Source organism: Vanacampus margaritifer, chromosome 19 (genome assembly GCF_051991255.1).
Source record: "Vanacampus margaritifer isolate UIUO_Vmar chromosome 19, RoL_Vmar_1.0, whole genome shotgun sequence".
Lineage (NCBI taxonomy): Eukaryota > Metazoa > Chordata > Actinopteri > Syngnathiformes > Syngnathidae > Vanacampus > Vanacampus margaritifer.
The window spans coordinates 6,727,585-6,745,486 of NC_135450.1; the positions used below are offsets into that span (position 1 = coordinate 6,727,585).

General features: G+C 37.7%; 1 protein-coding gene across 26 annotated transcripts in view; it reads right to left on the reverse strand.

The window, feature by feature from the left end:
- The window catches only part of nrxn3b (neurexin 3b), a 275,664-nt gene that overhangs the window by 146,187 nt on the left and 111,575 nt on the right, over positions 1 to 17,902 (reverse strand). For 10 of the 26 annotated variants that reach the window (XR_013289415.1, XM_077552595.1, XM_077552593.1 and 7 more), the window contains 9 exons: positions 13,395 to 13,598; positions 11,192 to 11,218; positions 9,669 to 9,788; positions 9,449 to 9,561; positions 8,202 to 8,470; positions 7,865 to 8,055; positions 6,595 to 6,768; positions 6,044 to 6,070; positions 3,283 to 3,402 (listed from right to left, as the gene is read on the reverse strand). Coding sequence is in view for 24 of the 26 variants with exons in the window: in XM_077552595.1 (XP_077408721.1) it covers positions 3,283 to 3,402; positions 6,044 to 6,070; positions 6,595 to 6,768; positions 7,865 to 8,055; positions 8,202 to 8,470; positions 9,449 to 9,561; positions 9,669 to 9,788; positions 11,192 to 11,218; positions 13,395 to 13,598 (1,245 nt within the window). In the remaining 2 variants the exon portion in view is untranslated. The remainder of the gene's footprint in view (positions 1 to 3,282; positions 3,403 to 6,043; positions 6,071 to 6,594; positions 6,769 to 7,864; positions 8,056 to 8,201; positions 8,471 to 9,448; positions 9,562 to 9,668; positions 9,789 to 11,191; positions 11,219 to 13,394; positions 13,599 to 17,902) is intronic. The other 16 variants (XM_077552597.1, XM_077552594.1, XM_077552588.1 and 13 more) reach the window with 3 other exon arrangements.

The window sequence follows — 17,902 nt, forward strand, 5'->3', positions numbered from 1 at the left end:
TATAGCTCTGAACCAACACTACAGTCTAAAAACAGTTAGGTCAAAGATAATCCGAATTGGGTGAAAAAAGGAGTGACCTAATTTCTTCAACTTGGGTTATTCAATTAAACCAAAATGTCAGTCAAATGAATAAGCCACAAGACTTTTTGAGTGATTAATTTAATTTGACCCAGTTTTCTGGTTAAAATAACTGAAAAAGGGTCAGTTCATTTTCGACCCAATTCAATTGGGTTATTCAATGAACAACAAAGGTTGGGTGAAAAGAATAATCCACAAACCAACACAAAAAATTGGCTTGCTTTGTGGTTCATTAATTTAATTGAACTCTTTGACCCTAATTTGACTTTTTTGATTATTCAACTAACCTAAGATGTTGGGTGAAATGAACAACCCACAAAACAACGCAAAAAAGTGGGTTGCTTTGTGGGTTATTAATTGAGTTGGACCCTATGACTGTAATTAAACTAACCCAAAAAGTTGAGTCCAATGAATATTGTCCAAAATAACCCAAAAATGTGTTGCTTTGTGGTTTATTAATTTAATTTGACCGAACTTTCTGGGTTATTCAATAACCCAAAGAGTTTGATTAAATGAACCTGCAAAACAACCCAAAAACGTGTGTTGCTTCGTGGTTTAGTAATTTAATTTGACCGAACTTTCTGGGTTAAATAATTCAAAACTTTGGGATGGTTAATTTTTTACCCAATTCAATTCAATTGGTTGCTTGTAGGCTATTAATTTAATTTGACCCAACTTTGAATAACCCAAAGAGTTTGATTAAATGAACCTGCAAAACAACCCAAAAACTTGTGTTGCTTCGTGGTTTAGTAATTTAATTCAATCATTTGACCCTAATTTGACTTTGTGGGTTATTCAAATAACCCAAAACGTTGAGTGAAATGAATAATCCACAAAATAACCCCAAAATGTGTTGCTTTGTGGTTTATTAATTTAATTTGACCGAACTTTCTGGGTTAAACAATTCAAAATGTTGGGATGGTTCATTTTTTACCCAATTCAATTCAATGGGTTGCTTGTGGGCTATTAATTTAATTTGACCCAACGTTTTGGGTTATTCAATAACCCAAGGAGTTTGATTAAATGAACCTGCAAAACAACCCAAAAACTTGTGGTGCTTCGTGGTTTAGTAATTTAATTCAATCATTTGACCCTAATTTGACTTTGTGGGTTATTCAAATAACCCAAAAAGCCACAAACACACAAAACAACCAAAAAATTGGGGTGCTTTGTGGTTTATTACTTTAATATGGCCCAGCCTTTTGGGTTATTCAATTAACCCAAAAAGTTGAGTCAAATGAATAACCTACAAGACCCCCCCCCGCGCCCCCCATTCATCTTTTTTGGTTAAATAACTCAAAAAGTTGGAATTTGTTTTATTTTTGACTCAACTGTTTTTTTAGAGTGTAAGGTAAGGCAAGGCAAGGCTCATGATCATGACAATGATTGCCAGCATCAGTTTACCGGGTCTGTGCTCTATCATCCTGTTTGTTTACCACGTCCCTGACTGGAGAACAATGCTGTGACCTTTGCAGCGATAATTCTGTTACGTAAGATGAGTAATTGCTCTGGATGTGGAAGGGAAGACAAGTGCCCGCTACTCTTCTTTTCCCTACTGCGCCCATGTGCTTGAATGCAATTCCACCCTATAAAACCTTTCGAAAGCAGAAGGCACAATGTGACTTAGACTGTTGTTTCTAAATAGTCGCATGCATGGTCTAAAAAGCCATAAAATCTTGCTGGGTGTCTTCTTCCCATGAGTAATACATTGACAATTGTTGTGGGCAGTGGTTGAACACATGAGGAATATTTAAAAAAAAAAAAAAACACACACACACACAAAAACGGGATCTTAGATTGTTCCTGGCTGTCGAGATTTAGCCTCCACTTTTTCGACCACCTAGAGCGTTCTCGCCTGCTATGAAGAGACTTTACTGGCAAAAAAAAAAATTCATAGGAAGGATGGAGTCAGCTAAGCAGACAATTACTGCCATTTGCTGCCAGCTATTATGGAGGAGGGGGCTGAGCGAAACACAGTGAAGCTACACCCCTACACTGCTAATTAGAAACCCTCTCAAAGCAATGTGCTCACTGAATAAAAAGCCAGAAAGCAAACACGCAAGACAAAATATGCCTCTTACTATCTTTATTTCTACGCAGCTAGTGAATTAAACTAAAAATAAAAAGGTGTTGCAGTAAATTTGATTTGATCTGCTCACCATGCTATATATCCCGGAGAATGAATGAGCCGTGGGGATACACTTGGGACGGTTAGAGCAAGAGGCCTGAACAAGAGGCGAAGCAGTGGAGGAAAGTAGCAGGAAATCTGATTTCATGCTCCAGGGATTGTATCTCATTTTCTCCAAGAGCAGAGGGACAGTGTGCGGTTGTGCATGTGAATGTACTGCCCCCTGGTGGTCACACTCCAAAAAGCACAAACGCCCTCAATGTATCACCAGTGACGTCAAAAAGTCAACAGAATCAGATGAGGTTATTCCGACCTCATATAGCTCATATGTTTATGTCTATGGAAAATATATTACATCATCAAGCAGATGCCTTGGGTCAAAGTGACCCAGGGACATTATTGCTCTTCCTGTCAAACATGTTCATACCAGTCCAAACATTGGGTAACCTCCTACTAAATCATACCTGACAGCCATGTGAAGCAACTATTGATCACAAATTTACACAAAATGTTTATCATACACTTTAAAAATAGTTGGGTTAAAAGTAACCCAATTATGGATCAAAAATAGACCGATCCTATTTATAAGTCATTTTGACCCAGCTTTCTGGGTTGTATTATACAAAATGACCAATTTTTTGGACCCAAGTAAAGGATCTGACCAATATTTATGAGTTGTTTTGACCCAACTGTTTTTAGAGTGTAACATTGAGTGGTATTTCTAAGAAACAATACAAATACTTTGGGTCGGTCTATTTTTTTAAGAGAACATTCCCAAATCTTTACCCCGCAACCATAATATGGCAGACACGATGCTGTGAATGCTCCAGTTCAAACAGACTATCATGGTTTGCAGGATTTTCAACTCAATGTTAAGGAAACATTTACAGGCGTCAACCAGCCGAACCATCACAAACTATACTGTATTTGCAAACTCCCATAATATACGCAGTGTGAGACATTGGGACTTCTTTCCAACCACTCCAAAGTCCTCATATGCTTGCGAAGCATCTTTATTACCATGTACAATCCACAGAGCTGCAAGATCGGGTAAAGCATAAGACGGCAGTACTCACGGTCATTGCAGTGAGTCCCCGAATAAGACGTCATGGAGCAGTCGCAAGTGAAGTTCTCCCACTGTTGGATGCACACACCCATGTTGGCACAGGAGTCCTCCTGGCAGGTGGTGCTAGGTCCTGCAATTAGGGGAACAGGGAGAGACAAGGAAGCGTCTTTAACCAACTGTAATTGTTACTATTAAAATGTAACAAAGCTGTATCCATGCAAACACACTGTCAACATCTCAGCTAGTTTCTTGTTACGGTGCAAGTGGATATGCATGCAAGGAAGTGTTTCAAAAAAGTTTTACCCAAGTAAAACTTTAAATGCTGCATTCCCTCGGTGAACAAGCAAGACGAAACAGCAAGGAAACATTCACTATTTTAATTAAAGATATATAGAAAGGCAAAATGTGCTCCAAGCCATCAAATTCTCACAATGATTTAGTGGGAAATTGTTAAAAACAAAAATGTTATCATGTGCATACATATCATTAAAAATCACTTGATTTTGTTGCAAAATGCTAGGTGTTAATAGAAAACTGTATTTATGTGTATAATTATTATTGTATTCATTATATATAATTATTAACTCATTCACTTCCATTGACTGCTATAGACGTAAAAAAATCATTTGAACTATTTCTATTAGTTTAACATTTTTTCCCACTTTTGTTAACAAGAGTATGAAAACCTAGATTTTTTTGTATTAGAAAAGATATAAAATTTGTGATTAATCGTGAATTAACTAGTTAAGTTATGCAATTAATTACGATAAAAAAAATTAATCGCCTGACGCCCCTAATTTTTAATGATCTTTTCTTTAAAAAAAAACATTATTAAAAATTAAAAATATATTTTTTATATAGTTTATTTAAAAGAAAAGATTATTAAAATTTAGGGGCATCAGGCGATTAAAATTTGTAATCGTAATTAATCGCATGACTTCACTAGTTAACTCATGATTAATCACAAATTTTATATCTGTTCTAAATGTAAAAAAAAAAAAAAAATCTAGGTTTTCATACTCTTGTTAACAAAAATGGAAAAGAAATGTTAAACTAATATAAATAGTTAAAATGATTTTTTGACGACTATACTGTAGCTGTCAATGACAGTGAATGAGTTAATGCGTTGTTGATAATAATAATAATAATAATAATAATAATAATAATAATAATTCTGTTTCAAAATCCGACTAAATTCCAGTGAGAATAGACTTCCTTCTCGTTTAGCTCTTCTCAAAGATATTTACTTTGAGAATACACAATAAACATTTAGACATAAGAATTCATGATGCGCATGAGAAACATAAAAAAAACAACAGAGTGCATATCTGGTATGCACCTTAGCCAGAAAAGGTATTCAAATGTGTGTTTAGTATCCTCCAACACTAAACAGACTGTAGCTCTTTTGAATACATATACAGAGTGGGAATGCAGGAAGCCACAAGTCTACAGCATCAATAAGTCTATAACCTCTAATCGAAATTAAATCAGACAAATGAAAAGGCAGTGAAATAAAAAAAAATTATCCAAGTAATGGAAGACATTGAAAGTAGAAAACATGAAGTTTGCCATCTGAAAGTGCAGTACAGTGGAATGTATAGTAGGTCACCCCCGAGCATTTACTTCTAAGTGTTTAAAAGGTGTGAGTCATTGATTTTGGACTATGAAGCAATTGGCTGCTCGCTCTCTGAAACACATCTCTCTGTCAAGGATCAACGATGACATTGATGAAGAGGCCTGATCATCAGCATTGCGCACAAATGTCAGAGGCAGGAGATTAATTGCATCCGTAGTAGACTATAATTTCATTTTATGATTGCTATTGTTACGAGACACATTGTCTCTTAATGATAAGGCAGATTAATTGATTATTCATTTTACAAAGGCACTTGCATTGGCATCTTTAAGGTTTGTGAGTACGAAGCTTACAGCTCCAAAATTAGCTTTTTAAACATTGGAGGTAAATAAAAACAGCATTTTTCCCATTGGCCAACAGTGGGGGAAAGAATAGGACGCCTGGTGGTTTGCTAATTAGTGTCCCGAGATTCTTGGATGTAAAAATAAATAAATAAATAAAATTCAAATAAAAAAATAGCGGTATTAAGCTATTAAAATTACAGCTAAAAAATAACCTCTTTGGAAATATTTGGGTACATTAAAAACAATTTTAATGCACCATATTTGATACAGAAGAAATATGCACCGTTCATTCATTACTCATTATCCGTACCGCTTATTCTCACTCACATTGTGAGCTTGTTTTAGAACAGGCCCACAGGCTACTCATGTTGCTGACATTTATTATTATTTTTAAGGATAATGCACATTAAGACCCCAAAACAGCATCTGTGTTTGCAGTGTCTCTTTCGTCTTGCTCCCTAGTGCCGCCTCCTCCTCCATGCGGAACGGCTCACCCCTCACCTCTCTGCTCACAGAGAAGGAGGGAGAAAATTTTACGGCTTAGAAGTTTGCTTCTAAGCTTTACTGCTTAAGAGGTCTGGTGACAACCTTATTGAAACCTTCAGGTTTTAAAACAAAACAACGGTAAACATGCCTATACACTACGATGTATGGTTGCATGGCTGGTGAGCTATTTCAGCGTCAGTACTTCTTCTCTCAAAGCCCCTTTCTGATTTTTTGCCCTTTTTTTTTCAGAGAGCAAGTCACCTCTGCTACACTGAGGGGCAAGATTGCCATGCCTGGTGACACCCATGATGCATTGCACACTGCAGACTTTCAGGCAAGCAGGCCTCCAAGAAGCGGCCCTCTACCTTGCAGGTCGGCTTTGGTGAAACCAACTTTGTAAGAGCAGGAAAAAATATTGTTTAAAAAAGAAAGAACAGAGCGAAAAACAAAGGTAAGTTAGTAAAGGACCAGCGTGACAGCTTGGAGAAAGCTGTTGTATCGAGTAAAATATAGTGTTTACTAGCCTCAATATCCAACCCTAAGGTTTTAAGGCTCTACATTGGTAGTATGTCGCCCTCTAGTGGAAAACTAATGCATTTGGATGCTAGAATTTTACCATGAAATGCAATAAATTACTGGCTACAACATAAAAACAAAAGTAGAGTACAATAATAATAGCAAAAAAAGTATGACTGAATTACTGTGTTCATATCTGCTTTCATTTGTTGTAACATTTCTTGTTTAGTAAATAATTACTTTTAGCAAAGAAGAAAACATTTGAAAATAACGAAGCAGAAATATTTTCCCACAATGAAAGAAAGTAGGGGGGTTAAGTAAGCAGCATTAAAAGACAGCTTAAGGGCTTACGGAAATCTCTTCTAATTAGACAGATCATTTTGTAATAAGCTATTTGTACCTTCACAGCCCCGTTCAATCTGCCCACTGCGGAAAAGGGCATCGCTGATGAGGTCTGGCAGACGGCCGTTGAGGTCAACAGAGGCCAAACAGCCCTGGAAGCCTTCACGAGAAACTACCAGCTTAGGGAGGTTCTGATACATGTTGGGTCCCAGACCTCCGACGAACAGATCACCTAAAGCAAGACAAAGAGGAAGACGGTAAATGAGCATCATTAACTGTGAACATTGTTTCACTAAATAAGTCACTGGGGCTTTCCAGAGTGGAGAGAAGTAGTTCTTTATTGTTTTTCAAAGTCCCATGACAATTATACACAACAATAATAATTAAAATGACATGATACTACATTTCCTTTACCTTTTTATTCCTCTCATTAAATACTCCCCCTGATGTAGTGAAATATAAATGTGTTTGTCGCTCTGGTAATTACAAAACAGTGTTAAAAGTCTGTCTGTTGGTAAGCGGCTCATAACTTGCAGACTAAATAAACACGTTTGTGTTCTAACAGTTTTAAAATTAAACAGTAACATCAGCAGTGATAAACATATGATGTCTTCAGCCCGGTCCGATCAGAAATTGCAATTTGTCTTCGCAGTCACAACCCGTCCGAGAAACATAAAATAAATAAATAAATAAAAAAGACCAACAGAGGGAGACAGGACGGGAAGCCTGGCGGTTCGCTAATTAGCAGCCCAACTTTATTGGATGGAAAAATAAATATTGCGATATTACGGTATTAAAATTGCAGCTCTAAAACAGCCTTTTTTGAAATATTTGGATAAATTAAAAAAAGCATTTTTTTCCCATTAAACATAATCTATTTGTTTTTAAATAAAATATAGAATTTTAGGGTCAGAAGAAACGTGTACCATTCATTCATTATTCATTAGCCGTATCGCTTACTGACACTCGAATTGTCTCATCACTGATAAGTGGCTAATAACTTACAGACTAAATAAGCATGTTTGTGTTCTAACAGTCTTTTAAATAAACAGCAACAACAACACTGATAAACCATGCCCAATAAAAAAAATGCAATTTGGCTTCATAGTCACAATCCATCTGAGCTAAACCATAAAAAATAACAATGATCAACAGAGGAAGACAGGGACAGAATGGGAAGCCTGGTGGTGCACTAATTAGCGCCCCAAGTTTCTTAGATAGTAAAAAAGTAAACATGAGGAAGGAGTAAGGGGGAAAAAAGGTTAAATAAAAATCATCACAAAGCAGAATATCCCAATTTAAAACTTGTCATTGCAGGTAAAGATTACCTTTTAAGTCAAGGTTCTTTGCTCCGTTGACATTCTGGGTGACCGACTTGGAGTCCACTTTGAGCGCGTGAGTGTTGGAAGCATCTCGTGTGATTACTACATTGTGCCACTGGTTATCATTCAGCGGGTTGTCACTGTTCCCCTTCAATAGACTTGGGCCATTCCCAAGGTCAAACACATAGTGGATGAATCTGTGATGTAAACAGTGCAGGATTAATGATCCCTTCCCTGACCAAATCAATGGTAATGGTAAAACACATGAAAACCTTTAAGAGGTCAACTACTTGTAATCAACTACGTCAATGTAATAATCCTCTGTGGGCGCTATCCCACTCACCCTTTGACCAGTTCCACAGCAATAAAGTCACTCCCGTCGCCGCTGTTAAAGAGGATGAAGCCATCGGGAGAAGTGGTTTTGAATTGAAAGAAGAGGTGCATCGTGTTGTAAGCCTGCAGAGTGGCCAAGCCCAGGTAGCTGCCCTTGGTCTTGAAAGTCACCGGGTCGGCGATAATGAAGCGCATGCCAAAACGGGCGTTGAGTTCGCAGAAGTCGATGTCCCCGTTCTTGCACATGTCGATGTATAGCATGCCGTTGAACTTGAGGCTCTGACGGGGTTGCGAAAAATAAGTTATACCACTTCATCTGAACAAAACTTGACTTCTTGTACCGTTTCAAAGAATTGGGCTTTTACGGAAGAGGAATTAGGGCCAGTGAAGAGAAAAAAACAAGGTTGGAAGGATTCTGACTTTATTATCAGAATTCTGGCTTTAAAGTCAGAATTCTTAGAATAAGGTGAGAACTATCACTTAATTCTGACTTTAATCTCAGAATTCTTACTTTAAAGTGACAAGAATAAAGTCAGAATTCTGACTTTATTAGTGCTACTATTATTCTCACTTTAAGGTCAGAATTCAGATCACAGAATTCTGACCTTAAAGTGAGAACAATAGTACCACTAATAAAGTCAGAATTTTTACTTTAAAGTCAGAATTCTGAGAATAAAGTTAGAACTATCACTCAATTCTGACTCTAATCTCAAAATTCTGACTTTAACGTGAGAATAATAGTAGCACTAATAAAGTCAGAATTTTTACTTTAAAGTCAGAATTCTGAGAATAAAGTTAGAACTATCACTCAATTCTGACTTTAATCGCAAAATTCTGACTTTAACGTGAGAATAATATTAGCACTAATAAAGTCAAAATTATGAGATTAAAGTCAGAATTCTGACTTTAAAGTAAGAATTCTGAGAATAAAGTGAGAATTCTAATTTTAAAGTGACAAGAATAAAGTCAGAATTCTCACTTTTAAATCAGACTTTATTAGTGCTACTATTATTCTCACTTTAAAGTCATAATTCTGAGATTGAAGTCAGAATTCTGACAATAAAGTGAAAATTCTCACTTAAATCAGAATAAAGTCGGAATTCTGACTTTAAAGTGAGATTTACATTTATTTTTTATTTTTAAAGAAAGTGAAAATTCTGACTTTAAAGTAAGAATTCTGAGAATAAACTAAGAATCATGCCAAACTTATTTTCTCTCTCTCTTCACTGGCCCTATCCTTTTCCATAGACTTTATACCTGGAGGTGTCCTATAAATGAAGAGGGCGCCGAGGATACAAAGCGCCTCTCAGTAAGGATGCCCGTCTCCACATTGTTGAATTCGAGACGGGTGTGATCGCCTGCCATCTGGCCTAAAAATTTAAGCGCATAAGCGGTATAAGAGTCGAGAATTACCGTGTAGCATGCAGTACCTCTACCTAGGACTGTGTGTTATAAGAGCAGACATTCATGCAAATACCTTCAGCCATGTCGTCATCCACAATAAGTTTGAGGTTTTTACCGCGCCGGACAACTCGCACTGAGTGCCATTCATTGTCGTTGAGCTTTTGTCCAGCATAAAGAGCCTCAGGACCTTTGCCTGAAGAGGACCGGTAATTAGTCAGTTGATTAGACAAGGGTGCAACAAACAAAAACAAATCATCTCCACAGCAAATTAAATGAATCATAATTAGAATGATTTTTTTGAGGGGGCGTGGGGGTTGTAGTTTGGAAATTTTTGTATTTTTCAATAGAGGAAAATATTTGTCAACAAGCACAGGCCCATTTGCTGTTACTCATACAAAAACTCTGCTTAGAAAAAACTAGATAAATGATCCCTTATCCCTCACTTACATCCAGTTAGCTCATTACTGTCGCTGATCTAGTTTAATTGCATCTCTCCATTCCCAAATGTTCACCCTTGTTTCAGTCAAATTACAAACGACAGATTATCATGACATGAATAGTCAATAAGGAAAGCAGTCAGGGAGGCAAAGGGACATCACTGAACGTTAGAGGGAGCGCTTGTACCACTACAAGAGTTCATTGGTGGAACTCAATTTTTAACACACCGGTAGGTTAATCATTGTGGTCATTTAGGTATCCACGCTAGACTTAAAATTACAGTTTGAATGGACTAAATCTGAGACATACACAGGCAAGATATCTGGAATCCTTCCGTGAAAAATAAAAGCTCATCAACTATCATCTTCAAAAAGGTTGGTAACGCCTGACCTAGAGGTTGTAAAAATAAATAAATAAATAAAATCACTGATTTATGGTGCATACATAATTCAATATACTTCTTATATTGTATTTGAAAGTAAACAATTTAAAGCAGTTAATTTAAAAGCAAAGTATAGAAATAATGAATAGCTTACTACATTTACTAAAAGAGCGTACAGACTAGAGCAAGAATAAGATTTTCAAAAACATTATTTTAAAAATACAGTACTTTGAAAGACCGTAGTCATAGATAAGGGAAAAGAGCAAAGTTGTTAATCTCGATTTAAAAGCATTTATGCTTTATCATGGGATGGTATTATACACAAGTACAAAAAAACATTTATTTTAAGGGTGATTGGGTGTACTCACTGTACTGCAAAGTCAAACCAAAGTCCTTCTACAAATTGATAAAAGTTGAGTTTTTGTCTTGAGAAACAGCAACTAAATACAGTGCCAAAAAAGATGCACTGTAACTATTACAATATAATTGAAAAAACAAATGATTTTGAGTTATTATACCAGGCATACAGGGAACTATTAAAAACTAGTTCCCTGAATTAATTCCTGAAATGGGCCGTTTAAAATATATGGAGAACATTAAGTCAGATTTGCATAACTTTGATCTCGGGCTATTACTTCTCCCTCTCTTATCTGTGAAATCCTCTTATCAGTCCCTCACATGCACACATCTCAGCCCTTTTGCAACTGGCACACTGCCTCTCCTAATCAAACATTTATCGAAGGAAGAAAGGCTCCAGAAGAAGAATGTTGACTTACTGGTGTTACAGTTTATCCTGACACAGTCTAGATGGGGAGGGGAGAATAAATGACAGATGAATTTGCATCCTTCAAAGTTACAGCTGCAGACATCCAAGTGCAAGAGAAGGCCACCTTCTGGGGACGGTCACATGATGCCAGCGGCCATTTAAATTTGCCAAAATATTCAGAATTTGGGAATATAAAAATAGTATCCAATTATCACCTGCATGTCATGTTTCGTTTCTGTGGGGTTGGGTTTTAGTTTGATTTTAGGTGTTCATGTTCCTTTTTGTCAGTGTGATCAGTGTTTTGTTTTGTGTTTCTTGTCTTTTCCCTCGTCTCGGCCGGTGTAACCACGTCCATCTGTGTGTCTTCCCCAGGTGCTCCTTGTCAAGTAATTAGTGTTGGTGTATTTAGTTTGCTGTGTCTGTCCAGTCAGTGTGGGAGCACTGTAGACGTTATGTGTGGAAGTCCGTGTGTCTTGTCCCATCAAAGCCAAGCCTTTGTCACAGCCAAGCTTTTGTCACAGTCAAATTGTCTTTGTCACAGCCAAGTCGTCTTTGTCACAGCCAAGTAACCATTGTCACAACCAAGTCGTCTTGGTCACAGCCAAGTAGTCTTGGTCACAGCCATGTCGTCTTTGCCACAGCCAAGTCGTCTTCTTCACAGTCAAGTTGTCTTCGTTACAGCCAAGTCATCTATGTCACAGCCAAGTCGTCTTCGTCACAGCCAAGTAACCATTGTCAGAGCCAAGTCGTCTTCGGCACAGCCAAGTAACCATTGTCACAGCCAAGTCGTCTTCATCACAGCCAAGCCACAGCCTGAGCCAAATCATAGTCACGCCACAGCAAGTCAAGTCAAGGCAAATCGGGTCTTGTCACGTCACGCTCCAGTTCCAGTCATGGCGCCCAGTCTAGTCACACCCTGACCAGTCATGGCAACCAGTCTAGTCACGTCCTGTCCAGTCATGGTGACCAGTCCAGTCACGTCCCATCAAGCCATAGTTGTCTGCTTACCGTTCTCCCTGTTTCATTAAAGTTTATCATATTGCACTTGTTCCTGTGTCACAGCCTTTGTTTGGTTCCACCATCCCGCAACCAGTCACGTCCCCCTTGACACTGCACTTCTAATGATTATACTGGAAATGTTAGAGAGTTGTTTGCAACGTCATGGTCAAATTTTAATATGAAAATGTCCGCTTGGAAATTAATGGCCACATCAATCTCAAAACTCAGCAATAGAGGCAAGATATTGTCATTATGATCAACTATGTAATATTAGAAAATCAACTGATTGGCTGGTGTAATGTTATGACATGTCAAGAATATTGCACCTCCAGTTTGAAATTCATGTGACCAGGCAGGTCATGTGCCGTCAACCGCAACAGAAAAGTGGGAGCAAACACCCTCGAGCCACGCAGCACCAACAACCGTAGAGAAGGCATGTTGACGCCAATTTAGAGGGCAAAACTGTGGTCGAACAATATTTTTCCTGTAACGGAAAGTCTACATTTTCAGTGCTTGGATGAAAACCACATGGTCCTTTAGGAGTTTAAAAATTGGCTAATAGAGGTTATTCACATGATTATCATCTACAATCTGTTGAGCGTCAATATAACATGTCAGGCATGCCTGGTCTGCAAGTGCGCTGGGTGCTGTGGCATCAAGCTGTTTGCCAGGCGGGCCGCAGGCTCGGGGCCTTTGAAGGGGTGAGTGCCATCTTTGAGCCAGGCATGGGAGATGCTAACTAAACCAAGAGATACACTCATGGATGAATCTGCTATGATGAAGATTCCAAAAAAATAAAAAATAAAAATACAGACCCACACATCAAGAATGCAGAAAATGTGGCAGTACTAAATGTTTCCGACAATAGATAATCTACAATGTTGCAACAAAATATGAGATCATTCTCAAAAAATTTAAATCAAAATTGAGATGAAAAAAGAAGAAAATGACTGATTTGGTATTATGATCAGCAGAAGACAAAAGAGTTAAGTGTTAGATTGGACAATCTCCAAAGACAAGGCCAGAAAAAAATACAGCCCAGGCAAGTCAGCAAAACATGCAACTCCAAAAACTGGTTTAGTATGTGTTAGGTCTGATTTTACGTCTGCACAAAAAAAAAGGCAAGACAGAAGAAAATGCATAAACAAAAAGGCTTCCCCTGAAGCCAGTCGAGGTCAGCTTCCAGGGGTTCGGGGTGGGGCTGTATACGATACCTAAGTTGACCGTCAGTTTGACCCTTCCGCTGTCCAGCTCCAGTCGCAGAGTGTCTGCTGACTCGCGGGATGTGGCTGCCATGAGCAGACCGAAAGCCCTTTGGGACATGAAGCGAAGCGAGACATCTTCCGCTTCTGTGTGCACCACATTTGGGATTACCACCTTCATGTACATGCTGCCATCGTAGGACAGGATGGATGCCTCTGCAGGAAAAACATACACAAATAGGGAAATTATTCATATGAAGGATGCATTAAAAAGGGACCTAAGATAGAACCTTGTGGCACCCCAGTCATTGGCTGAAGAGACTCAGAACTGCAGTTGTTAACTGACACAGATTGAGTTTGAACAGACAAACATGAAAGTTTTTTCCCCCCTTTTCTTTCTTCTTTTCCTTTTGGCTTGTCCTGTTGGGGTCACCCCAGTGTGTCATTTTTACCATGTACAGTAACGTATCTTTTGTATCCTTCTCACACCAACTCCCCTCATGTCTTATCTCACACTACACGTACCAACATTCTCATGGGTCTTTCTCTAATTCTCTTGCCTGCATGGCAACTTCATCGTCATCATCTTTGCCTCCAAAACATCGAACCTAGAGCCATGCCAGTCCTGTTGTGTGTCATTATATCGCTGGTGTCTGGTGGAATCCTCATACCTCCGTCCCTTTTTGGTCCCCTTTTGGACACACCAGCAATGTTATCCAAAAGTAGGCATGGTACAGCTCAAGTGATAGAGTGGCCATCTCCTATGCTGAAGGTTGTTTCTGAACATTGGAGGGATTTTTTATTTTATTTTTTTCAATTACATGTAATATTTTACTCTCTTTCGAGTGCAAAGTTTACTATGTTTAGGCTGGGGCAGAATATAGTTTTTTTAGTAAAATGTACCGCCAATCCCATTGCTTCTCTTTCATCCTGCACCCATTGTCTAGCTTATCTCTCGCCTCTCCCTTCTTTGGGGAGGCAAAGACAAAAAAATCCTTCTAGGATTTGGGAACGTACTATTGCAATCCAATTATTCCGTACTATTGCAAGTCTGGCGCAAGGGGTGATCTAAATCTGCGCAGGTGGGCTAGACTTTGTTTTGGTATTTCACAAACAAACACAAAGCTTGGCACAGTTTAAAATGGGAATTTTTCAGCGATTTTATTCTCCACAAAATTGTCGCTTAACCCCTGGGCGTTATTTGTCCATTTTCTGGCTTTTTTCTGTTTTTCTGTTTTTCATCAAAGAAAAAGCAATTAAAAAAAATACACTAGGGACCTGACATTTTACCAGGATTGTTTAAAAATGTAGAAGTTCAAATTGGCGCCATGCTGTAATTTATAATTATTACCAAACAGGAGGGAGAGATTCACACGAAATTGTTGTAATAATGCCCGATTTTGGCTCATTGACTCCCATTATAAATCACAGTTTTTGATATGCTGTAAACCTGATGTGTTATAATGCATTTTCCGTGATTACTGATGCAATCGCTTCTTTGACGAGTCATAAACATGAAAATAGAGGAATTTGTGTGTTGAGAGTGTTAACACAAAAATCCACTAGGTGGCGCCAAAGGCTAATAAATGAATACAAAATGCATGCATAAAAAATTCTATTGTTATGACTTATGGACTTGTTTGAGCCTCTAACTATGTCATATGAAATATTCAAATTATTCTTTTATTTTATATATATATACAGCATAGTTAGTCTTGCTATTAGCATAATACTGCTATTGTTGTCCATAGGGGGCATTAAAAAAAAAAAAAAAATCTATATATATATATATATATATATATATATGTGTGTGTAGATAGGTCTGATGCCACTGAACATTTTGAGCGGTTGAAAGTGAAAAAAATATTCATAAATGACTAAGTTATCACACTTCAAAGGAAATGCCAGATTTTGGCAAAAATTACAAGAATTTATTCAAACTATAATAACGCCCAGGGGTTAAGAGGCACACAGCTCTTTAAATTTTGGAAGGATAAAACTGATTTACAAGAAATCCAAGTGCACAAAGCATTTTTATAAGGAACTGCAAGCAGGACACCAAGGGCGGATGATGTAAAGTTGGCCAGGGAGCGCACCGATCTGTAAAGTGGGCATTTGGTGACTGCCATCCAAGGATCCCGCATAAACACAGGGAGAAAATGTAAACTAAACACTGGAAGGCTAGAGCCCAGATTCAGTCTCGGAACCTCAGAGATGTGAGCCAACCACTAGGCCTATTTAGATTTCCATTTTTTCCTATTCTAACACCTATCACCATTTTCTTAATAACACTAGTCCTCAATAGAGTCACAGTTGAGCTGGAATGTTTCCAAACTGACCGTGGGCGATAGGCAAGGTACACCTTGAATCACAGGGCCTATTCCGACATCCATCATGGATTATATTCATTCTTAGAGTTTCCCTTGGATGCAGTCAAAGGCAAGAATGCAGATATTATGATCATGTTTGCTTCACTTGTTTCTGTGGCAGCTTTGTTTCTGGTGCAGACACCTCGGATTAAATAAAGCACGTTTGCTATGAAAGCGTAACATACACTCTATAAAAGGGAAAACAAAACGATCTAATTCTAAAGTTGGAGCAACCATATATGCAAATGGTAGGCAAATCATTTAAATAAAGGCTGAATAATAAAAGGGGGCCTAACATCGAACCTTGTGGAACCCCAGTGGTTATCTGATGAGACTCAGAACTGCAGGGTTCGATCACACACATTTGTTTGCTATGAAAACATACTCTCAGACCATCTATAAAAAGGAAAATAAAATCTTGTATCCATGAGAGACACAGATACATGTCCCACATGCACGGTGGCAGCAGTATTCATCATCCGGCACATGGCAGGCCAATGTCTGGCAGCTCGGGGCTGTGATGCGCTCACGTGCTGCTCAGTGTGCAGAAAATTAAATCATCATGCCACTTCCTCCTCAGCAATACCCCTCCGCAGCGTTCTGTTTAGGTCTTTGCTCTAATTGTGTAATATTTTGGGGACGGGGGGGATTTTGTCAACGGAAAATAGAAGCAATTGGAAATGACTCCAACATCATGAACACAATCTCTAAGATGCTGAAACACATCATGAAGGTTTGAAGGCAATTGGATGGATTTTTGTTTACTTGAGTTCAAAAGGAAAGGCAAAATACATAATGAGTTATGAAATCTGGTGGTCAGTAGTAGGTTGCTTTTGTGCTTATGCATATTTTAAAACAATAAGTACCACTGTTTTTCATTTGTCATGCAAGTTTTGTCTTAATATACTACAGATTTTGCTCTCTGCCTTTACCCCTGAATTGAAACTACATTGCCAGAGCTTGAAGAGGGGAAAATAATATATTATATATAAAAAATATATTTTTAAAAAAGCAAGTACACATAAACATGGCAATAAATCTCTCATGTGTTGATATTTAATGCTAAGAGTTTTTATGCAACCATTGGCTGTGTTTTGTTGTAGACTGAATATACCATAATTAGTCTAAATTAATTCAAATGTATGCAAATTCATGGGTTAACTCTGATTAATACACATTAAAAAAATGCAGCAATTGTAGCACACTTGCAGAAAATGAAATAATGAACCTGCTACTGGAAAATAGTATAGTTACAATTTAATATAATGTGTGCATTTTTGTTAAATATTCATGAGACAATTTGTGCACACATCCATTCAGAATTTTTTTTTGCTCAGCACAATACCACACTTAAGGGAGAGGCCCCATAGATGTGTCTTCTGTATGCGAACCATTATGGGCTATGCAGTACTCTAAATTCCCCGTGATGCAATTCAAACATTAGCTTGATTTCAGTGCCTGTGCTTATTTATAAATTTTCTCGAGCAGGATTTGCCTAAAAAAAAGGTTGCAATCAATCTTGAAGCAAAACTTGAGATTGTCTTTGCTTTAAAATAAGCTGTGCTCAACAATCTGTGGTCACAATTCATGTGAATGTTCTTAACAATAACTGTAATATAAAACATAATACTGTACAGTGCTTAATTCTTGCACACAGTAGTTTATAAACTTTACCAAAAAGTAAACATACACTGTAGATACATTTGGGTATACATTGTGAATAAAACATCAGTATGCAATGTGTGTGCAATTATTGTGCTGTTATTTTATTCAAATAATACCCATTTTAATGCAAATAAGAAGCTTTTGCAAGATGCTGTAAGTTTCAAGCATTCTTGATGCAAATAAAGTGTTTGCGTCAATATATTAATGTGATAAAAAACACATACAAACGTTCTCTAGAGAGCAGAATTGTAAATGTCATTTTAAATGTCAATTAAGATGCCGTGCGTTACCCTACACTTAACACAATTAACAGTTCAGCTGATGAAACATTCCATTTCCCCCCCATTTTATTTGCTTTGGCAGTTAGAGTGTTTTTGTCATTATATCCTGAAACAGTGACAATTCTGTCAATTTGGTGTTTATTTTCATTATATACACACACATGCACATATACTGTAAATCTTTACAATATGATTCGTTGTCAAG